The sequence below is a fragment of the Lepisosteus oculatus genome, chromosome 28, assembly GCF_040954835.1.
Source record: "Lepisosteus oculatus isolate fLepOcu1 chromosome 28, fLepOcu1.hap2, whole genome shotgun sequence".
Taxonomy (NCBI): Eukaryota; Metazoa; Chordata; class Actinopteri; order Semionotiformes; family Lepisosteidae; genus Lepisosteus; species Lepisosteus oculatus.
In genome coordinates, this window is record NC_090723.1 from 6,265,051 (window position 1) to 6,291,360 (window position 26,310).

Consider the following 26,310-nt stretch of genomic DNA (forward strand, 5'->3'; position numbering starts at 1 on the left):
GGATTACAATTGAATTGAGTTAAAGGAAAATCGAGATGATGTCACCTTTTTAATGGAGCCTTCTGAGTGACTGGAATCATCTTGTTATTATATTAAACCCAGCTTGACTCATGCAATAGCAGAGGCCTGTGGCTTCTGTTTGGGCTTCAGCAGTAGGAGAGAACATGTTTCAACAGTGCAGCAGAGCATTGCACACAGTCAGATTCCTTGTGTGAAAAACCTAAAAGTGAAAACAACACTGTTTGGTTAACATGAATAGCCCGAAACTAGGGTTTAGGGATTCAAGCTGGGGCATGTTTATTGACTAAGAAAAGACATGGGCCTAGTTTCTGTAGAATGGGGCTGAAAGATCTAGGAGCCTGCATACTGACTCTTTCCATACCTGCTAGTGGAAAACTCGTTGTTTGGGGCGGTATCTGAGGTCTGTGCTGCCTGAATTCTGCTACCGAGAAGCCTGCATGTTTTGTTGTCAGTGTGTGAGTTTCTTATGTAAGCAAAGACAAGGCTGTGCCAACCACAAATAGCGTCTGCCTTTTTCTGCGTTTGGAACAAATCTGTTTGCAACAAATACTGGAACCTCTCTGTGTCAGTGTGCTGTAGCCCAGGTTACCTGGATTGTTGGTTATCCAGTTGTTCTACATTTATGAAGCCACAGCGACTGCATGCTGGGTACAGTAGATTGTCAACTTGTTAGTTACCCTGCACTGGGCAGACCAGAGTAAGCCTTTAATGGTTTTTAATTGTCAGGAACTATGAAAGCATCACAAGGGTGGGAATCCCCTTGCTGCAATTTGAGATCCAATGAGCTGCAGGCGGTATGGTGCTTCATGCTTGCTACCTTAATTTGAGTAAATTTGCCTAGACAGAGGTGGAGCTAAAATACCAATGGACTTGCTCCTCTGCTCCATCGGCCTGCAACTTGTACAAAAACAACACGCGTGAAACTTCCGGGCTGTCAGCGTGCCTGTAACACTGCTGTCTTTTTAGGACTCCTTGCTGGTGTCTGGCACCTGTAAGATATGATCAATATGAAGTAGTTCAGGTCGGGAGCTGCGTCAGCATGCGTAGGCTGCAAAGGAGCAAGTGATAGGTTTATTCCATGCTGAAAAGAGAAGAAAGAAAACACAACGTTTCGGCTCTGGAGCCTTCGAAGAAGCTGGAAGCCAAGGTACTGGCTTCAACCACATTGGCTAGGTCTCCCCTGTTCCATACTCCCACTACCCTTGGCATAAAGAGGCTTTTTAGTGTCATGTTATTAGACCAGCCTCCTTTTTATACAGTAAGGGAACAGGTATCATTTCTGAATTTCCCAGCGAAGAGCACTTCACAGCCCTGCGTGTATTTCTGAGACAGAATGTGGAGACAGAATCTGATAACATCTCCAGGAAGATTCGAAGCACTGACAAACAGGCGATGTGGGGTTGTCCCCTGCGATGTACAGTATGCAATCTTTTAATGTGCCACATGGCCCTTTTTTTAAAGCCAAGAGAGCCGTGGATGCTCGATGTGGGCCTGCTCCCACCCATTGTGGAGTTTCTTTGGAGTGGAGTGTGGAACCGTGAGCCAGAAAGGTCCCCACGAAGACTGGACTAGAGGAGTGTGACAGCCTGGAAGGCCCTGCCGCGCTCTTCCTCCTCCTTTCCAGACCGCGGCCACAAGGACGCCATCGGACACTTGAGCTGCCTTGTAAAGGGACTCCCCCACCCCCATTCTCTCAAACTGCGAATGGCAGATACACTAAACACACGTAGCTTCATTCCCTACATGTCAGTGAGCAAACTCCGAAACGTTGTGTTGTCTCTCTTCTCTTTTGAGCATGGAATAAACCTACTACTTGTTTCTTTGCAAACTGCTAAGAACTATCCAAATGTAAAACGTTGTGTATTCTGGTGTCTGGGATAATGACACTGCCGTATGTCTTGTCGAATACAGCTGATAAGGGTATTTAACATATCACATTTCCTGAGATCACATCAGAATGTCAGATGGCCGCTTTGCTTTTAAAAACAGCAGGTTTGTCCAAATGGCCTGTTTAGATCCCGTGATGAGTGCAGGGAGGGGCATTAAAAACCCTTGTCCCGAAAGACCCTCTGTGTGTCTCTGTGAGTCAGAGCTGTTACCGGCTGCCAGCGCTCTCTCGTTTGTCTTCATCTTCCAAGTGCCTTCTGGGTAATTTTCCACTGGCGGTATCTGTGATCTGGGCTTGACCAGCAGGTTAGATCATTTGCCCGATGAGGTCGTCTCGCAGCTGTAGTCCTGCTCAGTACAGGAGGAGACTCAGGGGCAGACATGGGCTGTCTGTGCCTGGCTGACAGGCCAGTGGGGCGAAGCTGCTGTCTGTGGGATCGAATCCTTTAAGACAGAGTCAGGGTGGTGCAGCTGAAAAGGGGGTGGCTGGTTTTATTGCGACCAGTGGCGATTTTACTCGATGGGAAATCGGACGAGCTCTGAAAGAGCAGCAGAGCGAAGGAGGCAGCTCGGGGTGGGAATGCGAAAAAGAACATTCTGTTGATCTCACTCAAAATGAAATCAGCCCTGCCCTTGGGGGTAGAGAGCTCCTCTCCAGTGCGCCGCGAATCCTGCCTGCCTCTGAGCTTGCGGTCCAGTCGCAGTGAGCGAGATCCCAAGGTGCCGGAGTTTCAGTTCGGTACACAGGAGGCCACAGTTTCTCTTTCTGTCTGTGTGCGCGATTGAAGCAGAAATGGCTCCCCTCTAACCCTGAAGCGAAAATGATAAATGCTTCTGAATCACCCGTTCGGGTGTTTTTGAAGAATGATCATTAATTAAGAAACCAGAAATCTCTGAGCACCAGCTTTTCTTTTAAAGCGTGAAGTCATGTTCACATCGCCTTGTACCAGACCCACATGGTTACAGAGATAATGTTTGCCTTTGGTAAATCCACAGCAGGGCTATTTCAGTCCCAGCTGTAAACAGTAAGATTCCGATCATTTCTGTGTTCAGCATCACAGACCTCTGAATAACTCCCCTGTTCCTGTCCAGTGCTGAGCTGGAAGCTGGCATGTGGGTCATGTCTGTGGGCAGAAAAAAAATGCTGCAGCGCAACAGCGCCCACTACTGCCCCTTCAGTGGCACTGCGGCACCAGAGTAAGAACAGAAATTGAGAGCTAAGCAGGCGGTTTTGCAGTATGAGACTGTTCCACTTTCAGAGTGACAGTGTCCTGGCAGTACCTTGGTTTTTAAAAGTTTGATCTACACCGTTTTAAAAGAAAACCGCTTTTCTTGAATTCAGTTTGGATAACATCGTGGCCTTGCAGTGCTGGGGCTCAGTCCCAGACCTGGGGTGCTCTCTGCATGGAGTTCTCCCCGTTTTTGCGTGGGGATCCTCCAGGTTCACCCATTTCCAGGCATACTGATAGGTACTGTAAGTTGACTTCTGGGAATAGTGGTCCGAGATATGAGTGTGTGTGTCCTGTCCAGGATGTTCCCTGCCTTGCTCCTGTTGCGTGCTGGGATAGGCTCTGGCTCCCCCGCGATCCTGAATTGGAAGAAGCCGTTAGAAGATGGATGATAATGGATGGAAGGAAAAGGACGTTAGAAAGCACACAAGATCAAGAACCCAGCTAAATAGAAAAAGACCAGGAGTAGAGCTACAGGAGTAAATTTGGTTTCCCCACAGAGCCAATGCAATAGTGTCCTTTTGCATCAGCATCTATGTCAGGCCCTGCATGGCGCACAAAGCTGTATTATGAGAGATAGGTGTGTTTGTGTCTTCACTTTTTGGTGAGCTGTGTTTTTTTCCACATTTGTAGCCCCTCACCCCTCACACGGGGCCGTGTAGTGTGGTAGAGCTCAGTATATTGTTTCATTCAAGAGAGAGATTGCTTTAGAAAATAGTTCTTCCAATTGAAAGCAAAGGCGTCTGTCTGACAGATTTTGCACAGGTTTCGATATTCACCTCATTTTTTTCTTATGAGTACTTTTTCGTGCATTGTTTTTTTTTCCCATAGGAATAAATTCCGTGGCAAGTAAGAACCTTGCTTAAGTAGAAACGGAAAGAGACATGAATCGCATGTAGCAGGGTGTCGAGTGCAAAGAGCAGGAGATTGAAAGTGGTTTTTCATGTGATTCCTCAGATCTGAGGTGTAGATTGTGAGCACCGGTCCTAAATCTCCAACACCACTTTTCTTAATAGAGATAACGATGCCATGGGTTACAGGCCTTCTAACACAAGAGATGCAGAGCTGCAGAGCCAGCTCAAGTCATATCTGAGTTTAGACCAGTCATAAAATTGCAACTGGGGTTCTGCATACTGCATCCAGCCTGAAGGAAGCCCAGCAAAGGTTTCAGATGTTTTTCATACACACACACACGGCAAGCCCCCCTCCCCCTCCTCCTCCCTGCCTCCACCCCCAGCTCACTAATGGAGAACTGAAACTATGTGCTCTTCCAGACAAGCTACTGTGTCACTTTCGCATCAGAATATCCCCCAGCTCCAGGTACGTGTGCAGGTGGGCTTGCATGCTCCTAGAATTCTCTCCTTCTGCTGGAGACGTGTGGAATGGTTCTGGCTTGAGAAAGTCCTGGGCGTCCCCAGTCTCCAGGACCCCAAAAAAGCGTTGGTGCTCTTTCCTGTTGGAAGGGGGGGGGGGGGTCTGGAAAGTCCCATGGGACTCAGAGTAGTGTTGACAGAGCGGCGTTGATCTGTTGAGCCAGGTCTTCAGAGGAGGAGCAGGTGGATTGCTGGCTGGAGTGCAGTGAGTGACACCACAGGGCTCTTTCTTGCTTAATGTCTCCATGTCAGTGTTGGTTAATTAGCTGTGCATTAGCCTGCCCGTGAGTCTTGCGTGTTTTGGAGTGGAGAGTTAGGTGGGTGATGGGGGCTTTTTACTTTGCTGTGGAAGAACCTTTTCTTTGACTTTTTAATTATCCTACACAATTTTTCTTTTACCTGGAGAGTTAAGGTGAGTGTTGACGAGTGTGTTCCAGGGAATGGGCTCTGGGCAATCAGAGCGCAATGTTCAGAGCAGTGTGTGTACAGCGTGAGGCTATGTGTATAATACTGTGACTCTGACGGGAGTGTGTGTGTGTGTCTCCCGCAGGGGCACTCTGACGGTAGTGTGTGTGTGTGTGTCTCCCGCAGGGGGACTCCGATGGGAGTCTGCGTGTGTGTGTGTGTCTCCTGCAGGGGGACTCTGACAGTAGTGTGTGTGTGTGTGGGTCTCCCGCAGGGGGACTCTGACGGGAGTGTGTGTGTGTGTCTCCCGCAGGGGGACTCCAATGGGAGTCTGCGTGTGTCTCCTGATTGGTGTACAGTGACAGTAATGTGTGCGCCGTGTGGCTCTGATCTCTCTTCCCCTCCCAGATGAGCCGACAAGCCCCAGCGCCGACCTGCGCGCCCGCCACGTGCCCGCCTCCTCGGTGGTGTCCAGCGCCATGAGCTCTGCGCCCGCAATCACCACCAGCCCCGCCTCCCCCACCTTCACCTTCCCCCTCACCAGGCTCTTCTCGCACGACTGCAGTGAGTGACGCCCCTCGCACGCCCCCCCACCCCGGCATGCCTGCATGCCTGCTTCCAGCTACACTGGGCACGCCAGGCCCTCTCCTCGTGCCCGGGACAATTACACACCGCCTGTAGGAGCCAGGACAGCAGACCGGCGCATCGGCGGTTCATTTTTCTCTTGCTTATCCGTTTTTTATTTTGTCAGAGGCAGTTGACGAAATATTATGACGCCTCCTCTCACGGAGGTCACGGTTAAAATCACGTAGATCACATCCCTTTTGGTCAAAATCTCTTTATTTGGTGGGGGGAACATCTGTTCCAATTCCCTTAGGAGTCCTGCCATCGGAGACAGTGAGAGCAGAAGGCGAAACAGCTGTTCTGCTCGGTCTGTCGTGGACTCGGACAGCTGTGTGTGAAGTGCCCTGAGGGGAACAGTGCCTCCCACCCCCCACCCTCCTCTGCTCTGCTTCTCCCCCGTAACCTCCACTCCGTTTTCCCTGCTCTCCAACCCCTGCGCTTCGTTCTTCTGCTGCGTGGCTTGATTTCCAGGCAGTCCTCGAGGTGTCTTTTCACCCCATCTCTTCTGGGATTCTGTCTCCCTGTCTCCGAGCAGGCAGCATTAAGGCCAGCCGGCGCTCCTCCTACCTCCTGGCGATCACCACGGAGCGCTCCAAGTCTTGCGACGAGGGGCTCAACACCTTCCGAGAGGAGGGCCGCGTCTTCTCGTGAGTATGGCCCGCCTCCTGTGTGGCCCCGCCTCCTGACCACGCCAGTGCATGACCCCGCCTCTTTGTCACACACACACCCCAATCGACCACGCCCCCTGAGCAGTAGAGTGGGGCTGTGTCCCAATTCTCACACCGAGCCCTGAGCCTTTCCCCCAAGGCCCCACTTCTGTGACATAGAGCAAGGGTGGACTTCAAGGTCATGGGACACCCTCGCATGACATCACTCGATGGTTACACAGCTCATATTTATCAGTGGCGACTTCTCTCCGCTTTGATAGGCTAGAATATTGCAACGTTCCCTTCAGCAAAGTCTGCTCCCATCCAGACTTCAGAGAAGGGCGCATTAACAGCGCCTTTGGGGTGCTCGTGAGCACTCTTGTGACACACAAATCTAGAAATGGGACGCTCTAAGCCTTTACAGACTTGAGCGCAAACGCACATACGAAGGGCGCAAGACCACAAGCACAGATATTGAGACACGGCCAGAGAGCTGCTGTCCGCTAGTCCCTGCTATTCCTGGTTCTGCAGAGTCACTCGAGTGTCTTCTTCATGTCCCCATTCATCACTTATTACCAATGTTTCCAGATCTTCACTGTTTTAGGACTGTAACTGCCTTCCAATACCTGGTGGTACTGTCGCCCTCCTGGGCCAGCAGGTGTGCTCAGTTGCCTTTTTTTCCCCTGTTACTGTGTTCAGCTGGAGCAGGGGCAATCGAGATCAGGAGACGAGGCAATGGCCTTGCTGTTGGCTGTCTGATGAAACTCTCTCTTCTCTGTCGTTTCAGGAGACTGCCAAAAAGAGTCAAAAGCTTCTTTACCGATGGGGTGAGTTCAAAACTCCGAAAGTTCAAGTCTTAAGAGAACGTGCTTCAGAAAGGAGTAACAAAAAATTTTTGGAGGGATTGAATTAATAGTTATGCATTGGTACATTGCCATCAGCTCTGCATGTGTAAGAGCTTGCAGGTGAACCTATTTCTAAGTCAATATTTCCGCAGCATGCTTTATTTAAATTCCACTAACAATAATTGTATGTAGCGACTAATAACAGCTACTCATTATTAATTTGCGTGATGCCTTTGGTGTCTGTATCAAGTAGAGCAGGTATGTCATAATGGAAGTTATACAAAAGCCTTAGCTCTCTTTTAAACACTTAGCACACCATCTCATGGTTCTGAAAATCTGTTATTTCTGTTTGGCTACTGTTCAGCCATGCTGCAAATCCGATCACAAGGGAGAAGCAAGCAGCAGATTTTCCATGGCGATGCAGAGGGCAGTGTTTCAGGGATGATTATAAGGCAAAAGCACAAGCTGTGCTGGACAGAAAAGCAGTTGCATTACCCAAAAGACAGCTGCTGCTGAGCCTCAGGTGAATGTCCACACCTGTGTCTCATTGCCTTGCCCTCTTTCTGTTTCAGTCCCTGGAAAGTCTGGGGGCTGCGGAGGACACGCGGTCCAAACGCCACTCCACCTCCGAGCTGAGCAACCTCACCTTCAGCGACGTGCGCAAGGAGGGCTGGCTGCACTACAAGCAGATCCTCACAGAGAAGGGCAAGGTGAGCGTGCCCCCAGAGCACACCAGCCTCAGGGGGCATCTTTAACTGGGCGTCTGTCTGTGTGAGTGTTGCAGAAGTGGACATGCCTGATCCTCGTGTCTGTGTGTGTGTTTTAGAAGTGAACATGCCTGATCCTCGTGTCTGTGTGTGTGTTTTAGAAGTGCACATGCCTGATCCTCGTGTCTCTATGTGTGTTTTAGAAGTGAACATGCCTGACCCTCGTGTCTGTGTGTGTTTTAGAAGTGCACGTGCCTGACCCTCGTCTCTGTGTGTGTTTTAGAAGTGCACGTGCCTGACCCTCGTCTCTGTGTGTGTTTTAGAAGTGCACATGCCTGACCCTCGTGTCTCTGTGTGTGTTTTAGAAGTGCACGTGCCTGACCCTCGTGTCTGTGTGTGTGTTGCAGAAGTGCACATGCCTGACCCTCGTGTCTCTGTGTGTGTTGCAGAAGTGCACATGCCTGACCCTCGTGTCTCTGTGTGTGTTGCAGAAGTGCACATGCCTGACCCTCGTGTCTCTGTGTGTGTTGCAGAAGTGCATATGCCCGACCCTCGTGTCTGTGTGTGTGTTGCAGAAGTGCACATGCCTGACCCTCGTGTCTGTGTGTGTGTTGCAGAAGTGCACATGCCTGACCCTCGTGTCTGTGTGTGTGTTGCAGAAGTGCACATGCCTGACCCTCGTGTCTGTGTGTGTGTTGCAGAAGTGCACATGCCTGACCCTCGTGTCTGTGTGTGTGTTGCAGAAGTGCACGTGCCTGACGCTCGTGTCTCTGTGTGTGTTGCAGAAGGTGGGCAGCGGGATGCGGCCGTGGAAGCGCGTGTACTCGGTGATGCGCTCCCACTCGCTCTTCCTGTACAAGGACAAGCGGGAGGCAGTGCTGCTGCAGGCGGGGCCCTGCGAGGACGAGCAGCCAATCAGCATCCGAGGCTGCCTGGTGGACATCGCCTACAGCGAGACCAAGCGCAAGCACGCCCTGCGGCTCACCACGCAGGACTTCTGCGAGTACCTGCTGCAGGCCGAGGACCGCGAGGACATGCTGAGCTGGATCAAGGCCATCCGGGAAAACGGCAAGACGGACAGCGAGGTGAGTGAACTGTGAAGCGGGAAGCGGACCCTATGAAACTGAAAACAGCAGGCACGTCTTTACCCAAAGAGTTGTGGGAGTGTGGAATCAGCTGACCGCCCGTGCTGTGAAAGCCGATACCCTGGCTTCTTTCAAGAAATGGCTGGATGAGATATTTGGATCGCTTAAAAAATAATTCCCAAACCGGTCAGGCGGGAGGAATGTCTTCCTCTTGTTCTTAAATGTCCTCATGAGTGCACTGTGTGCGTGGCCCTGTCCCACAAACCAGCAGAGCGATCAGGTACCAGAGCTGAGGATAGGCTCCCTATCTCCTGACAAATCCTGGCCAAAGGAGAGAGGTTGTGTTTTGAAAGCTGGCTGCAAGCACGCTGTTTTGTGTGATTGCTGCTCGTGCCTGAGGGCCTCCTAGTCCCGCAGTGCTAAAGATCTGTTCTTTGCATCCTTGACAGGAGTCTGGTTTCTCAGGGCACGCGCTCATCAGTAAGAAGCTGAACGAGTACAGGAAACACAGGTGAACCCGGGTGACGGGGCAGGTGGGCGTGGGGTGGTCATGGTATGCGCAGCAGTGCTGCTGGGTTTTTGCCATTATGACTTGTAAGCTGCTCTTTTGTGTGTTTGTGTTTAGGTTTGTGTTCCTCATTTCAAAGCATAACAAAGACGTAGTCTGGGGCGGGAGAGGGACTGAGAACAGAGCTGTGTTGTAGTCCTCTCCTGCATGTTTTAAATTATTATTAGCTGTGCCTTTCTCTGATTAATGCTAGAAATAAGAACCCTTACCGGAGCCCAGCATTTTGTCATTCTAAATAATAAATCCATCTCATCACTCTTGTTGTTATGGGTTAGCCATGTGTGTTGAGAGGTGACTCCGGGCTGTCCCGGTCTCTGTGCAGTCCTACAGGCGGCAAGCCCGACTCCTCTCCCAGGGCGGCCCGGATTAAGCCGCCGTTCCTGCTGACCAAGATGGACAACGCCACTGGGGCACCCCGCTCCCCCAAGACGGACTCCTCCGGGAAAGGTGAGAAGCATCCTGCCTACTCCAGTCCCTTCCCCCGGCTTTCCAAAGCTTTCACAGCCAAGGGTGTTGGAGTTAGCCGGTTCAGTCAAGAAAGCTGCTGAAATTGAGGTTCCTTGAGAAAATATTCTGTGACTTCTGGATCTTCTGAAGCTTTTTAGAAGTTTGCGGAGTTGTCTAGACGGACTGTTTGATCGCTGCTCTTAGGATAGGCTAGAACTGGCAACTGATTTCCTCCTGCGCTGCTCCGCTGACTGACCGCTCTGTCCCCTGCTCTGTCCCGCCTGCCCAGATGAGAGCAGCCCGCCCAAGTCGCCCTGGGGAATCAACATCATGAAGAAGCCCAAGAAGTCGGGGCCCAAAGCTTTCGGGGTGAGGCTGGAGGACTGCCAGCCGGCCATCAGCAACAAGGTGAGGCCTCATCTCCCTCGCCCTCCATCTTCATCTCAGTCACAACGAAGTGAGACAGTGCTGTTTTTGTTCAGGTCTAAAAACAAACAAACCTTGCAGGGTAGATCTGTAGATCTCCTACTATGTTTGGGTGATGCCAGGCCTTTTCACATCTCAGGCTTCCCTGTGGTCAGGCGCTGTCTTGACATGCTGTCCATGCCTGTTCGGGGCCTCTTTTGTGACCAGCCTTGCTGTTAAAGCTGATACTCCTGGCTCCTTTAAAAAAAAATGGCTGGATGAAATACTTGGTGCTCAGTGCTATGTGGTCTCTCTCCTCCCCCCAGTTCATCCCTCTGATCGTGGAGATCTGCTGTGGGCTGGTGGAGGAGATGGGTCTGGAGTACACGGGTATCTACAGAGTGCCAGGCAACAACGCAGTGGTATCCAGCCTACAGGATCAGCTCAACAAGGGCATTGACATCAACCCTTCAGATGAGGTGAGGCCCTGTGCTTGTGCTTATTAGGCTCAGCCACAAGAATAAAAGATTTTCCAGACTGTGTCTTTGTTACAGCAAGATTCTTGACTTGATTCTTGGACTATAGGCAGAACAGAGCCTGCACCTTTAAGAATTTCTTACGCTGAAGTCTGGATTTTTTTGTACAGTCGTGAAATATGTGGGAGGTGTAAGCTGAGCCAAGAAACCAGCCAGATGCCGATGATCCCTCGTCGCTGGCGGTGGCTGCTGTGTGTTGCGCTGTTGAGCAGGTGGAAGAGTATCTGACTCTGTCTTCTGTCGCCCCCAGAAATGGCAGGACCTGAATGTGATCAGCAGCTTGCTCAAGTCTTTCTTCAGGAAGCTGCCGGAGCCCCTGTTCACCGACGGTGAGTTTCCCTCTTGAGTTCAGAGAGCGCACGCACTCCCTGATCGCACCCGGGGAGGGCCAGGCTGTCTTCCCCTCGGCTCGGCCCGGGAGATCTGTGGCATTAAACTACCATTCCGGCCTGCGCCAGGGGCTTCAACATTGATCCAGGAGCGCTAATGCCACTGTCTCAAGATAATGATAGTAGGCCAGCCTTGGACAAGGTGATTTCTTCAGAAACGGGGCAGGCACAGGCACGTTCTGTTACCATAGCTGGGCTAGGTCTAAGGAAAAGGTGGCTTTAGAGTTCTGCTCTGGTGGCTGAGAGTTTATAGTAATGATCTTTACACTTTTATAGCGCTTTTCAGGACACTCCACTCAAAGTACTTTACAGGTAATGGGGACTCCCCTCCACCCCCAGTGTGTATCCCCTACCTGGATGATTTGACAGCAGCCATAGTGCGCCAGTACGCTCCCCACACACCAGCTCTCAGTGGGGAGGAGAACAGAGTGACGAAGCCAGTTCAGAGATGGGGATTATTAGGAGCCCATGATTGGTAACAGGCCAGGGGGGGAGTTTGGCAAGGGCAGCATCCTTACTCTTGGCCTGGGATTTTTAATGACCACAGAGAGTCAGGACCTCAGTTCTATGTCTCATCTGGAGGGCAGCGCATTAGGACCCACACAGACAGCAGGGTGAGTGCCCCCTACTGATCCCACTAACACCTCTTCCAGCAGCATCCTTAGTTCTTCCCCAGGAGTCTCCCATCCAGGTTACTGACCAGGCTCACACCTGCCGAGATCCAGTGGGCTGCCAGCTGTGAGCTGCAGGCTGATACTGCTGCTGGCTGTATAATAATGAGAAGCATCCTGACCCTCCCTCTCATTCCTACAGACAAGTACAATGACTTCATCGATGCCAACAGGATGGAGGATGCTGGGGAGAGGCTGAAGACCATGAAGAAGCTGGTGGGTACTGGCCAGAGGAGCAGGGCGGAAAGGCAGTGGGACAGGGGTTTCAGGGAATGGGATAAGGGGGTGGATTTGGGGCAGGGAGAGGAAACAGGCTCCATTCAACCCCTGGCACATGGTAGCATTACTGTACCTCTTTACGGGCAACTCTTCAGACCCCTGGCGTGGCATTCTGGGACATAAATCCTGTCTGAGAATTAAGAATTCTCTGCTGTATCTACAATAGGAAAAGTGCATGGAGCACACAGGATAGGATGCATAATAAATGCTCTATTGATTAAACACAGGTGAAATAAAATAGTATTTTTTGTTGGTTACCAATCACAGGTAGCTCTCAAGTCTAGCAGAGAGTGGATCAAAGCTAATCCCAGTTAATCCTCCTCACTGGGATGCTGGTCCGTGAAGGGTTATGCCCAGCGTGTTGGTCTATTTTGACACAGCTGGCTGGACCGCAGGTGTGGCGCTGATGTGTATTGTTCAAGGGTACGGCAGTAGTGTCTGCAGCGGGGACTCGAACCCATGACCTTCCAGGCAGGAGCTTTCCACTGTCCTCCCAGTCCGGCCAGTGAACAGTTCTGTCTTACTCTCCCGCTGTCTAGATCCATGACCTGCCAGCTCACTACTACCACACACTCAAGTTCCTGGTTGGCCATCTCAAGACTGTGGCAGATCACTCGGAGAAAAATAAGGTGAGTCCCAGCGCTCACACTAAACGTGGAGAAATCCCACACAGGGCCCCAGGGAAAAGGCATGCAGTGCTCTGGATGCCAACTTAACGCAGGTCCAAAAACCTGCTTCTTGGAATAGCAATTTCCTTTATGATCAGCATGAATTAATAAGTAACAAAGACGTAATATCATGCCGTCATCATTTTTGTAATTCGCAGTTTCTTTCTAAAGTAGCGCCTTGCAATTACCTTTGTTTCAATCGCTCAGCGCAGTAGCATTACTGGTCTTCCCCACCCCAACCTCCTGCCCTTCTCTCTCCCTGCCTGTAGATGGAGCCCCGTAACCTGGCGCTGGTGTTTGGCCCCACTCTGGTGAGGACCTCTGAGGACAACATGACGGACATGGTGACCCACATGCCAGACCGCTACAAGATCGTGGAGACGCTGATCCAGCATGTGAGTAGGAAACCGCTCGAGCTTGAACTCGGAGCTAAACGCAGACAGAAAACATGCCTCCCTCTTTTGCTGGAGAGCTAAAACCTTGGTGTCAGCGAGTCTGCAGAGCGGCACGGCCTCCCATAGGCACGGGCAAGACAGAGGGCGAGATGCCGTCAGCAGCAGCAGAAAGCCACGGGCCCTGCAGGGTCATCAGCCAGCCTCACAGGCCGAACAGCAGCTCCTGGGACGGCCCTGCGTGGCCTGTGGGAAGAAGGACACTGTAGCCATTACGGGAGTGTCCCAGCTCCCTGGGGAAAGAACATGCAGACTCCACACAGATAGCATTCAAGGTCCAGAATCGAACCCAGGTCCCTAACACTGCAAGGCAGCAATGCTAACCGCCCACAAACAAATCCACCAGAACATTAATGTTTTGTAAGGATCTGTAAATGGTAACAGTGAATTATCCCAGCCTAACATATCCTGCCTGCTATCCTGTGCTTATTTAGTGTGGCTAATAGAGACATGAACATGGTTGAGACATCTTTTTTCTGCTCTAGATGGGTTTTGACCTTTGACCCTTGCCTTGTGTGATTGGATGCTCATTGTTTTGTTTTGTGTTTTCTTGAATTCCAGCATTCCTGGTTCTTCAACGAGGAAACCGACAAGGATGACAAAGTAAGTCATGCGGAGTTACATGATGAGTTGTGATTCTGTTAACGTGTAAGTGAGTAGTTTAGCGCAACCGTTTCTCATTCACAGAGCTGACAGGAACCATGAGGCATGAGATGTCAACAGATAGATCTAATACAATGTAAAACAACCCCCTTCTTTAATCTAGGTCTCCGAGTGCTTATTTAGTCTGAATCGCACCTGTGACTCTGTCTTAATGTCTTTGAAATAAAGACAAATTCAGAGTGTCTTTCTATCTGCCCGTATCGCAGACGCCAGTGGACAAGGAAGACCTGCAGCCTATCCCCAACATTGACCACCTCCTGTCCAACATTGGGAGGACAGTTCTTCCAGGGGAGGCCTCTGGTAAGAACTAAACCACAGCACTGCCCTGTGTCTTCATGCAGGGTGGCTCAGAGACTGCACCAGCACTGCTTTCTGAATCCATAGTTGAACTTAAACTTGGCTAAAGTCTGTAGCTGTAGTTCTCTTAAAGTAGCTAGGGCTCTGACTTTTTTTTTCCTTTTATACTCACTTCCCACTCTCTCTCTCTGTACCGTTCTGCTCCTTTTTCCTAGCTGAGCCTGTGGAGCAGCCTCTCCGGTAGGACTGGGATTTCTCTGGCCTTGTGAGAGAGTCTGTGTGTGTGTGTGCGCGCTCAGGTTCAGTGCCGATGTGAGTGTTTGAAGCCCCTGTGTGTCAGTCCATGAGTGAGTGCCTTTTGACCTGCGTGACTTCACACCAGCAGCTGTGTTTTGGAGCTTCACCCATAACTCCATCGCATTGACGCCCTGTTTTTGTCCCTTCCCGGTGTGTGCGTCTGTGTGTTGGAGCAGCCCCTGTGCTCGCTGCCATCTCTGCCCCGGCTCCCGGGCTTTCCCTCCTCACTGGTGAAGCACCAGCAGTGTGTGTGCTGTGATGTGTTCGCGCTGTGCTCCTGTGCTGTCTGCTCCCTGGGGTGCTGAGGAGGGGGTGCAGGGTGACCACAGGTACACACACCCCACAGCCCGAGTGAGGATGGTCCCTCCCCTGAGCCACCGGCCTCTCGTTAGACCCCCGAGCCCTGGGAAAAACCCAGGATTTTCCACTTTCCTGCTGGGGCAGGTGGCAGGGGACTTGGAATCCTTCGTAATTTACAGCTTCTCCAAAAACGCACACACCTGCACCCAAGCAAAACTCCACTGAAGCAGTGCCTCCTCAAGATGAGAGGTTTGTGCTTCAGTCCTGTGGCCAGATCTCTGCACCCCTCCCACCCCCCCCTCCAGTGACACTGACCCACTAGTGGACATCCCAACAGCACTGCTCTAACCTCCCCTCTCCTTCTTTCCGATTTCAGATTCAACCAACAGCGACTCAGCTAAATCCAAGGTAAGAGAGCTTGCTTAACAACTGTGCTCTGCTGGGAAGTTTTGTGTTCAATCCCATGACTTCCTGTACTCCCTTCATACGGCACAGCATAGGGTGTATTTGACTCGTATTACTCTTTCATCATTCTAATAGTGATTTCATTGATTCACAGACCTATATTCTGTGGAGAGGGTCTCTACGAACTTTGTACACACTTTCTCTGCTGAAGGTGGACATTCAGAGCTGGTTTAAACCTGTTTGGATGAATGCTGGACTCAAGGGCTACTGTGTAATTCTGTACTGTTATATAGGAACTCGTGCGACGAACCTAAATAACCAATTGTATTATAAAAGAAGTGATCTTTGGCAAATAGGGAAGTAGGAAGATGTGCGTGATTTGGGAACACTGCCAATCTTGTAAGCACAGGGAAGCATGCTGGATAAGGGGAAAATATTTAAGGACTGCTCTAGTTTAATTACGTTGAGAAAAATACGCCAAGCATCTCCGTGTGTTTCGCTCCCATGCGCACGTCTTTTAACTTCTGAGCCGGACTCTGGGCTGTCTTTTAAGTGGGAAAACTTTTCCAGTTCCCAGTTAATTTCCGGCTCAGTCTTGTACTGGGGCCGAGTGCCAGTGTGCAGTCTGGGGTCCTGTGAGTCATGTGCCGTGTCGTCCCTGTGTGTGTACCCAGGGCTCCTGGGGGTCCAAGCGGGATCTGCATGCCAAGGACTTCCTGACCTTGTCCATCATGATGTCTGCCGTCACCCGCAAGCGCAAGAAGCGCCGCGACGCCCGGCTGCTGGGCAGCAGCACCGACGAGGACTCCGAGCACGAGCCCGTCAAGGCCAGCAACCGCGGGGGGCGCCGGCCGCCGCAGGGGGAGGAGGAGGAGGAGGAGGCGGGAGACGCAGAGCCTCTCGGGGATGGAGAAGAGGAGGAGGAGGAGGAGAAGGACGAGGAAGAGGAGAAGCAGGTGGCGGCGGGGCAGCCCCAGGGGCAGGAGCAGGGGGCGCAGGAGGGCGCGGCGGCGGCGGCGGCAGCGGCGAAGCCCAGGCCGTGGCGCGCCCCGGAGGACTCGCGCTCCATCGTGTCCGGCTACTCCACCCTGTCCACGCTGGGCCGCAGCCTGGCCTCCGAGGGCCGCGGCGACGAGGCGGACGACGAGCGCAGCGAGCTGGTGAGCGAGACGGACAACGAGAGCGGCTTCGCCTCGCGCTCCCTCACTCAGGAGAGGCCCGAGAAGCCGCCCCCGGCCCCCCGCAGCTTCCTCTACAGCCACTACAAGCCCCCCCCGGCACCCCGGCAGTCCCCGCTGGCGGGAGAGGAGCCCCCGGAGCCCGGGGACAGGATCGAGGGGGCCCGCTCCACCACCCCCTCCTCCTTCTCGTCCTCCTCCACCGCGCAGCGGCTGCACAGCCGGCCCTCCTTCAACTCCCACAAGCTCATCCAGTGCGACACGCTGGCCAGGAAGAAGCTGAAGGGGGACAAGGCCAAGGCTCGCTCCCTGGACCTGGACCTGGAGCTGGAGCTGGGGCCGGCCTCCCAGGAGGAGGGGAGGCCGGGTGTCTCGGGGGCCCCGGTGCACAGCAGGGCCAAGGAGCCCCCCGGCCCGCCCCAGACCGCCGGGCCGGAGGGGGGGCGGGGCTCCCTGGCCGAGCAGGTGCGCGCCCGGCTGCTCAGCTCGGCGGACGACATGTTCGGGGTGGGCATGCGCAAGCCCCACTCCCCCGAGACGCGGCGCAAGAAGAGCGCCTGGCGCCGCCACACCGTGGTGGTGCACCTCAGCGGCGGGGCGGCCGAGCCGCGCCCCCCCGAGGAGGGAGGGGGCCGGGCCGGCTCTGGGGGCCAACGCCTGTCGCTCGCGTCCGCGCCCCCCAAATCCGAGGACCAGGGGGTGCTCAGGAGCTCCGATCAGACTGGGGCGGCCAAGCCCGGCGCCCGGGGCGCCCCTCCCGCTCCTGATCCCACGCCCCCGCCCTGCCCAGCACAGCCGCACGCGCACGCAGCCCCTTCCAGGATCCGCCAGTACCTGTAGCGACACCGGCAGGGACCACCATGGGGAGCTGCTCCGGCCCTGGGATCGCCAGGCCCCCTCAGGCCTCTCGGGACGGCTCCTGTCCCAAGAGCAGAGAAGGAGCGCCCACACGGCTGGCAGGAGGGCAGAAGAAGCTCGTGCCGTCGGGAGAGACTGAGGTCGGAAAGGGATGTTCCTGCTTTCTTACGACACCGCGGAAACCTGAGAGAGGAGATTGAGGAAAAGACAAAAACTCCAAGACGGAACAGAAACAAAACTGCGATCTACAGTGCTTTGCAGGGATCTTTTACCATCCGATTTTTTCAAAAAGAACACAACAGCAGCTAATACACGCATTCTCCACCCGCAGGGGTCCTGGGTCATGCGGCTTACTGAAATGTCGTGGTCAGATGACACGTTGACTCAGTAAGGGGCTTCTACCTGCGCCCTTCCTGGGGACAAAGGGGGCCCTCTCCGGCCAGCCGGGGCAAAAATGCCAACAGGGTACCAAGGACAGTGATGGGAGTCGCAGCCCTCCAATATGCTTGCATGGGTCTGTAGAGTGGCCAAGGTATGAGCATTGGCGGGGAACCATAGTGGGTCTTGAACATCAGATCGGTGTGCTCAACAGTATTACACAGTCAGTGTTACAGCAGGGGTCTGGGTGTAAGCGCTGTCACGTCTTCATTCTCTATGAATAAAGATCAGTTGCATGTACTGTACATGCATATACAGTGCTGTAGACCTCTTTTTAAAGGCAGTCCTACGCCCCAAGTGGACTGAGACCAGTGTTTTTAGACCGAGCTCTTGGAGCTTTAAAGGAACAGTTCACATGCCCTAATGAATCCATCATTCCTTCAGTCTGTATACTGTCATGTTCTGCTTAGATTGTTAAACTACTGTGGTCAGTAATTTAACATGCAATACCTTTTGAATACTGAAAACTGAATATGAGGAAGCCACAAGAGGAAGGGTTTCAGTGTCGTGCCAGGATGGTGTGCCTGTTGGGCAGGTGCAACAGTAATTTGCTTCCCCCATGCGTTTAAAAATCTGAGCAGAAAGAACAACGGACAGGTGTACACCATATGCAGTAGGTAGCAGAGGTCAGGTGGGTTGCAAAGGCAAGTGTCTTTTCAGTTCGTGAGGAACGATCTAGCTTGGCGATGTTCCCTTTGTCTGGGAACATCGGTTTGCAAAGAGTGAAAATGGAAGACGTCTAAAACAGTCTCTCGGCCATTAATCCTCGTAGATTTCAGCTAGAAGAGCGACTGGTCTCTGCTTTCTGAAGCACGTGCTCTCGCGGTAGACACCAGCGCGAGTTTACCGCTGGTCACTTGCGTGGTCATCGGGTAGCGGACACTGTGAGGGGGGCGGAGTGCTGAAGTGGCTGCGAGGCTGAGATTATGGAGGAATGGGAGGAAGGGAGATCAGCTCCAGTGGACTCCTTGATTGCCAGCCATGGTCCTCTCCAGTCCCTTTTGAAGAAACATTTGTCATTGGCCTCACATGTGGCAAAACCCTGCACCAGGGGGTCCCAACTCCTGGGTCCGGGGGACCCCCCCTGTTTGTTTTGGCTCTGCCAGAGCCCTCCATCAAGTCATTCGCCCTTCCCAGACATAATAATAGCCTTCCGCCGAGCTCTTCAATTGTTTTCAGTCCCTGAGCATACGGCTTTTTTACTATTGCATCTCTAAAGTAATTTTATTTTTTAAAAAAACGTTAACAGGTTGCATCCTAGCAGCTAGTTGGTTCAGTTAAGGATCCTTTCCCGCACGGAGCTCAGCTGCAATGACTACCAGCAAGTGTGGGGGTCCCCACAACCGGGTTTGGGAACCCCTGCTCTGCACCGCCACCTGCTCGGGTGGCGCGAAGTTGTGAGAACGGCGTAAACCAGCACACTGGGTGCAGCCTGGCTCGCTCTGTGCCCCTGGCTCACTGCCTGGCACCAGGCAGCCTTCACAGCCCTGTTGTGTGTCTGTGCATGTGTGTGTGAGTGCGACTTTTGTAACATTTGTACAAAGCCTTGCTAAGTTAACCTCAGTGTGTATATAATTACAGTCTGATTTGTTTTTTTTTCCATTGTTTACATCAGTGCATCCCATGCACAGTCATTTCCTTTAAACTGTTACTTGAAATGTTTTCCCTATGTTTTTTTTTTATTTTTTGTTTTATATACAGTATATATATATTATATATTTTTTGTAAGAAAAAGAAGTACTTTTATTGTGATCTGAACTCTCGGGGTGTTCCTGTGTAAAGAGACTGTTCCTCTCCTGGACAGCCCTGTTTACATGGCTGCTGGGGGTTCTCCTGTTATCCTGGGAAATACTCTTGACTGGTGTGGATTAAAAAAACAACATGCATTTCACTAAAGCACTTATTGTGTATGGACTACAGGGCATTTTCAGTAGAACTCGTTGATCCTGGCTTTTGCTTTGGAGCTTGATAGCTTAAAGAAGTAATGAAAATATTCCCTCACAGTCTTTTCTGTTTCCCCCCTAGAAAATGGGTGTCTCCCCTGATCGGGGGGGGGGTCGGTGTATCTGGGTGGGGTTCTCGATTGTTTTAAAACAGCAACACCTGAAGAGTTGGAAGAAGCTGTCAAATTAGTCCAATTAAGACAATACCATACTAATTGAGCTCGTTAATGGCCGAGCTAGAATGAAAATCTATAGGCACAGCAGCCCTCCAGGACCCGGAGTGGACGGCCCTGCCTGAGAAGTTATAGACTGAAAACAAGGGGCTCCCCCCTCCCCAAGAAGGGCGACATGAAGGTACACTCTTGAAAAAGGGGGGCATCAGTGCTGAGCCTAGCATTAATTCCCCCTCGGAGTTTGTTTTTCATTCTCCTCAAGAGTGACGTCCCCAGAAAACAGCTCCTTTTTAGAAGTAGCAGTTTTCTGGGGAGTTGAAGACAGCATGGCTCCTTTGTCAAAGAGAGCGCTTGGCGAACAGATCCAGAACACATGCCCTAGCTGTTCGATGAGACTAGTGTCCCAGTCGGTCTAGGACGCAGAGTGAGCAGCTCAGTGGATGCAGGTGGTCTGTGAGAAGTATGTTTAAGTGCTTCCACTGCAGGACCTTCCACACTGCCCCCTGCTGGCCCTCCCACTGCCTGCAGCCTGGAGCTCTCCACTTCCTCACTGTCAGCACCTCCTGTTTCAACAAGAAGGTGGCCACGTGGAGGCTAATTTGGGGGGGGTATTGATGCATATAAAAGAAAGGAGCTTAAAATACAACATCCGTGGGTTTTAAAGCCCTCATATGACTATTATATAGAAAAATCAAATGCCGTGCTATGCTTCTCCAACTGCTTCTAGCAGATGTAATAAAACAGCTTCCTGCGGGGGGACTATTTCCTCACAGAGGTGCAGTGATCAGACGGAGAGTTCTGGGAGCACTTTGCCTAGCCCTGTCACTCAGTGAAATCCCTCCTCCTCCTTGCCGGGAACACTTCTGCGATGTATCTAGCCTTCAATTTGGGGCGCCGTACCATTGTTTCTATTGGCAAGGACTTGAAAGAGAGGGACGATCGCCACTAGGGCTGGCTCGAGAGAGACAAGTGACACCGGAAAGGATCGTGCACTAGAAAGAACTTCAGGCATAATCTATGCAACTTTCCAAGACTTCCCAGTCGAGGCGTCATCAGAGCTTCCTCTCCCAGTGAGATGATGGCGGTCTGTGTCCCCACAGCTGGGAACTCTGGACAAAGTTATTGAGATCTGGAATGCCCTCGTGTCATAGAAGAGAAAATCTTCTGGGGAAGGGGTTAAAATGCCTAACTACTTTTACAAACAGATGTACTTTTTATACATACACACGGGCTATATATATATTCATACACGTAGTCATTTGTTTGAGGACAACAACTAGTTTTCATAGTTTCCTTACTGAATTCTGACACTAGGCCTTTTCCTGGCTGTTGTTTTGATACTTCTTTTCTGCGACCGTAATGATACTAACGATATTTGGATTTCGTGTTTTGGCCATATTTCCCAATGTTTGCAGGTGGGTGGGGGGAATTCTGGGTGCGTCCAGGTTGTTGGGTAAAGAGTGTTTTTTTTTTATTGGATGTTGTTATCAGACAGGTGGGGGGAGAGATCTGAACTATCAGGACTGTGTTTACATGGGCTTGTTGGCTGCAGCCTTTTGACAGATTGTGAATTGGTGAGCTGTATGGTCTGAAGGTCTTAATTATTGCATTTGTGTGGACGTGTAACAGTAGAAATGTGGTCCTTTGGTGTGTTGATATGGGGGAAGGACCGCTGGGGTCTTTCTGTGTATTTGACATACAGCAGTTCATTCAGACACAAACCTGAAAGTGTCTTCACAGAACGTATTACTGGAGCATCAGATGATTGTACTATTTAAGTCTCCTAGTCAGGATCTGCCTTATATCAATAAAAAAAAAATCATTTATTCTTAATTTTAGAAGGGAGCCTTGTGTGTGTGTGTGTAAGGGTAAAAGTGTGTTCATAAAACACGGCACCATTTAAAAACTTTATATCTCTTGTCATGTCTGGAAATCTAGGACTGGAAGCTCTTGTGAATCGTACATGTGAGGGATTAGCTTTGCTAACGTGGGGAGGAATGTTGATCTTTATCCAGAGGTTTTCTTGCAGTGCCGCAGAAAGAGCATCTCTTTCTCTTTTTCCTCCCCGCTTGCAGTGGGAGCTCAGCGTGTTTCTCTCTGGGTAGCCAGACCTGCCAGATTTGCCTATATTGACCTTTTAGGGCCCTAAAGCATTCTTGTTTGTGTGTCCCAGTGGGTGAGGTACTGTTGCCCTAACTAAAAGTAGTGTAGTCTGTAATTTTAGTTTCTGCTACAGAGGAGACCCATGCTGGCTGTTCCAGGGGGAGTTTTATCAGTGTTGCATACAGCACAGTGCTTTTACAGTCGGAGTGCAGCATAATTTTGCTCCCCCGCCCCCTCTTAAGGAGTGTATGCAGTCAGTCTGGAGGAGTCTTTTTTTCAGAAGCTCTTCTTTTCAGCTCAAAATGCCAGATTACGCAGGGAACTAGGAACATGAGCAGAAGCAACAAAGAAGAGTTAACCAATAATACATTGCAAAATTGTCAACAATCAGAAAATGAAATAGAAACCTGTTGGAGAAGGTCTAGAAGTCCCTCGGCATGTTAGAACAGGGTGTTATGGACCTTTAGTCTGTTTTGCCTCCCTGCTGCCAAGATTTAAGCAATATGATTATTTTCCCACCTGCAGCAACCCACTCCCCCTCGGCCCTTAGATTGGTCAGAAAGAAATTCTCGACAACTGTATTTCCACACTCCTGCCTTGATGCAGCAGTGATTAGTTGCTTCTTTTTGTGAGGCACATTGGGATGTATGCATGTGGAGGCCACCCCCGTCACGGCTGACCAGCGAAACCAAAGGGCGACCAGGCTGCTGTTCGGTTTAACCACAAGGCGGCGCCCTTCTTCGGCTGTGCGCCCTTGGCACTTTTAGCCTCTTCCCTGCCCCTGAACGATGAGGACCATTGGTCACATTCCAACAGAGAACCGCACCTTCTGTTCTGCATGAGTCATCTGTCCATGGCATCCTCTCTGCGGCCACTGCTCGCAGGCCTGGGGGGAATAGCTTAGTCCAACCATCTGGCCACTGCTGGGACAAATCATTTCACCCCTCCCCCCCCCCCCCCCCGTGCCCTGCAGGACCACCTGCTGAAGGTGCATTTTAAACATTGTAAGAAGCAAGCTAGCAACAGAAGCCCATGTCCAGTCCTTGACACTTCTGAACTGCCATCCCTTGTATTCCAGGGTTTGTGTCACCTGCAGATTTTATTTATACAGCTAACATGGGTTTTTGATGCTTCATCTCCCCCTTCAGGGTTTTGTTTTTGGGTGCACAGGCAGTCAGGAAGGCACGCAGACAGGATGCTCTGTGTACCATAGGGGCGGATGTGATATTGAAAAGTCAGGCAATTCCATCACTGTGGCAGAGCTCTGCACAGGAGTGATTGTATTGGGACGTGGCTTGGCAGAGCTTGATAGCGAATGCAAAATGAAAGGCATTCTAAGAAGGCCGTGTCCACTGAAAGTCAACTCTGTACGGGAAGTGAGAGGTCTTCAGACAGGAAACATGCAGGCCATGTGACTGGAGATACCTGGACTGGTTCCTGAATGGATTGGAGGCAAAAAAAAAAAAAAGGAAGATTAGTTTAAGACATGATTTTGGATCGGAGCAGATGACACAATAAAAGGGACATATTGCTTCAGTCTGGCTGCAGAGTGTCACTAAAATTAACACACCCGCTTGGCATCTCCTTAGTATCTACAGTACTTTACCCTTACACACCGTGCTTTGATGATAAATGCACTTGTAGCTCTGCTTCCTTTGCAACTGGAAGTTTAAGTGTGATCTCCCATGACAGTTTCTGAGGAGTTTCTTGCCTCAACCCGAGTCGATGAGCAGTGTGTTCAAGCTGGGAGACCTGCCTGAGTGAAACAAGGAATCCTGTTGCCCCCCCCAGTGGACAGTTATCATCAATGTTCCTCGTCCATTCGGGGAAGCAAATTCTGAGCGTATGCGATGCCCGTTCCCTTGACTGTGTGAACCCCTGGACTGTGTTGTGCCTACTGCAGGGTAAAATGGTAACACAATCTTGTTTTGCTTTTTTATTCAAGATTCCCATTTTCTTTTTCTGAAGAAGTCCTAGAAGTGCCTCATTTCTGATGTGTGTTGTGAGAGCATAATGCTCTGTGTTCCCTTGAAAAATAAGAAACAACGCAACACTCAGTTTTTAGTTTTGATCATTTTACCCATTTTTTTACATTTATTTTACTATTCCACCTCCTACGTTATCCTGTTCCTTCTACCTTAAGTTAGCAAGATCTCCAAGGTTACAATAATATGGCATACCTCTCTGAAGGCTGATAAAAGCACACTCCAAAAAAAGACAACTATGCAGTTTCCTTATTCATGTCTGAAATGAATACAAAACTTAAATGCTGCTATGGGGGAAATAAAAGTGTTTTTATTTTATTTTTTTTCCCCCAAACAAAAGCAACCGACTGTTCTTATGTTTGCAGGAAACTCGTTGACACTGGTCAAGGGGAAATCGAAGAATAAAACTGGTACTGTGCTTTTCATTCCAGGAGAATTGAATTTACAGGGTGGAGGCAGACTGTTCATCTTCCAGCAGAACTAATCAAAACAAAAATCTGACCATTCCTCTGAGGCCTTGGACAAGAACTGTCAAATACACAAACAAGGAAAAAGACACAGAAATGAATCTGTATGTTCTATGCATATGTATTATTGTTGTTTTAAAAATGTATGCAAATATTTGCTGTAAAGTTTATTTTACCTTTTTGTACATATGGTCTTCAAATGTGTAACATATTAGAGAAACAAAAAATATTAATTGTTTTTAAAATGTTGCTAATATGAAATGGTGTAACATTGCTAAGCCAGCCTGCATGAAACAAGTCCCTTTAATATTTACATGGTTCAGTGCTTTAAAAAAAACAATGCAACCCCTGAGAAAACAAGTTCTATATATGTTGGAAATAAATGGAATTATTTAAAAAAAATCAGTAGGTGCGATTCGTTTTTTTTTCCTGTGATGAAAACATGAAAAACTCCTACAAACTACAATATCAGTCTAAAGGAATTTGCCTGAGAGCTACACTGACATGACAATAGAAACATATTTCTATCAAGAGGTCTTGTGGTTTTGGACAAGCTTGTTGTGTAGTGGTGGGTTGTTCTTATGCCTTAAGCAGCTGATTGATCTCGCAGCCTGTCTAAGCCCCGTGTTTTAGCATTTGTTATAAGTATTCCATTCATCATATTCTTTTCAGCATTATTTTTTAATCCTGCATGCTAACGAACAGTTCACTGCAGTATAGTGCTGTGTGGGGTCAATATGAAAGTCAGTGGATGTCTTGTATTTGGTTTTAGGGTAGATAAACCAAACAATATCCTGATTAAACGCTGTAATTGAATTCTAATTACTTGAGTTTACATCATACAGAAGCACTTCACATGCTGGAGGACCGTCTAAGTCAGAGGTTCCCACACTGCTGGTTTTCATTCCAGATTTTCACTGCAATATTTGCTTCTTGTTTTCAGTCACAATTTCATTTCACTTACAACATACACTGGCTAACACTGCAGCATGTTTAAGAGCCGGGAGCAAACGCTTCAAAAGTAATAGGTTTATTCCATGCTGAAAAAAAGAAGAAAGAGAACGCAACGTTTCGGCCGTGGAGCCTTCTTCAGGTGTCACCTGAGAAACGTTGTGTTGTCTTTCTTCTTTTTTTCAGCATGGAATAAACCCATTACTTGTTCCTTTGCAGCCTACGCATGCTGACGCAGCTCCCCACCTGATTATTATTAGGTCAACGAAGGATTTGATTGTGTAACTGGAACACCGACCAGCAGGTCTGGGGGTCACCAGGACTGGGACGGGGAACTGCTGCTCTAGGACGTGGACTGCAGGACTGTCATTCTGCACCAGCTGCCCGACCTCGCCGATCAGGCAGAGAGGTGAGAAACAGCTTCACCAGTAGGTGTCGTCGCTGTAGGGCTGCCTAGAAAAACTCTTTGTGCCTTTTTCCCCCCCCCAGTCTTGTAATTATGATCCTAAGTTTCATCTCACAGCTATCAAAATACAAGTAGAACATCAGCACACATCCATCACTCCTACAGTCGAAATGTGTCTCTTTTCTTTTCCTTTCAGCATAAGTAAACCTTTGCCTTCTATACCTCAAATATGATCAGGTTGACAAGCACTACAACTCCCACAATCCCTTACAGCCGGTTTGCGTTTTAACCTATTAGGCGATTGCATAGTGGCTGGTCGAGCAACCAATCACAGTGAGAGCTTTGTACCTTTTTTTTTTTAGAAGAATGACATCAGAGGCGCGACATGGTCTTGGTTTACGTAACACAACCGCATTAAAAACTTGCTCCTTATCAAAGGTGGTTTTCTTCCAATTCCCCTATCCGTATAAATATATATATATATTTTAAGTTTTTATTGAGCATCAAATAATACATGTAACGGAGAAAAGGTTTCCAAAAAAGATCAAAATATAAGTGAACGAAAAAAACAACAACACGGTGCCAGGGTACTTTCAAATCAGAACGCA

At 50.1% G+C, this 26,310-nt stretch overlaps 1 protein-coding gene across 8 annotated transcripts in view; it reads left to right on the top strand.

Moving 5' to 3' along the window:
- Positions 1-24,747, top strand: part of LOC102689547 (rho GTPase-activating protein 23) — a 95,929-nt gene extending 71,182 nt beyond the window's left edge. For 6 of the 8 annotated variants that reach the window (XM_069185799.1, XM_069185802.1, XM_069185801.1 and 3 more), the window contains 17 exons: positions 5,324-5,479; positions 6,075-6,186; positions 6,974-7,013; positions 7,604-7,741; positions 8,524-8,823; positions 9,273-9,334; positions 9,714-9,838; positions 10,128-10,246; positions 10,570-10,722; positions 11,030-11,108; positions 11,982-12,055; positions 12,658-12,747; positions 13,056-13,181; positions 13,800-13,841; positions 14,108-14,201; positions 15,172-15,203; positions 15,875-24,747. In XM_069185799.1, the coding sequence (XP_069041900.1) occupies positions 5,324-5,479; positions 6,075-6,186; positions 6,974-7,013; positions 7,604-7,741; positions 8,524-8,823; positions 9,273-9,334; positions 9,714-9,838; positions 10,128-10,246; positions 10,570-10,722; positions 11,030-11,108; positions 11,982-12,055; positions 12,658-12,747; positions 13,056-13,181; positions 13,800-13,841; positions 14,108-14,201; positions 15,172-15,203; positions 15,875-17,218 (3,086 nt within the window). In that variant the 3' untranslated portion in view covers positions 17,219-24,747. The remainder of the gene's footprint in view (positions 1-5,323; positions 5,480-6,074; positions 6,187-6,973; positions 7,014-7,603; positions 7,742-8,523; positions 8,824-9,272; positions 9,335-9,713; positions 9,839-10,127; positions 10,247-10,569; positions 10,723-11,029; positions 11,109-11,981; positions 12,056-12,657; positions 12,748-13,055; positions 13,182-13,799; positions 13,842-14,107; positions 14,202-15,171; positions 15,204-15,874) is intronic. The other 2 variants (XM_069185800.1, XM_069185804.1) reach the window with 1 other exon arrangement.
- Positions 24,748-26,310: the final 1,563 nt, after the last annotated feature.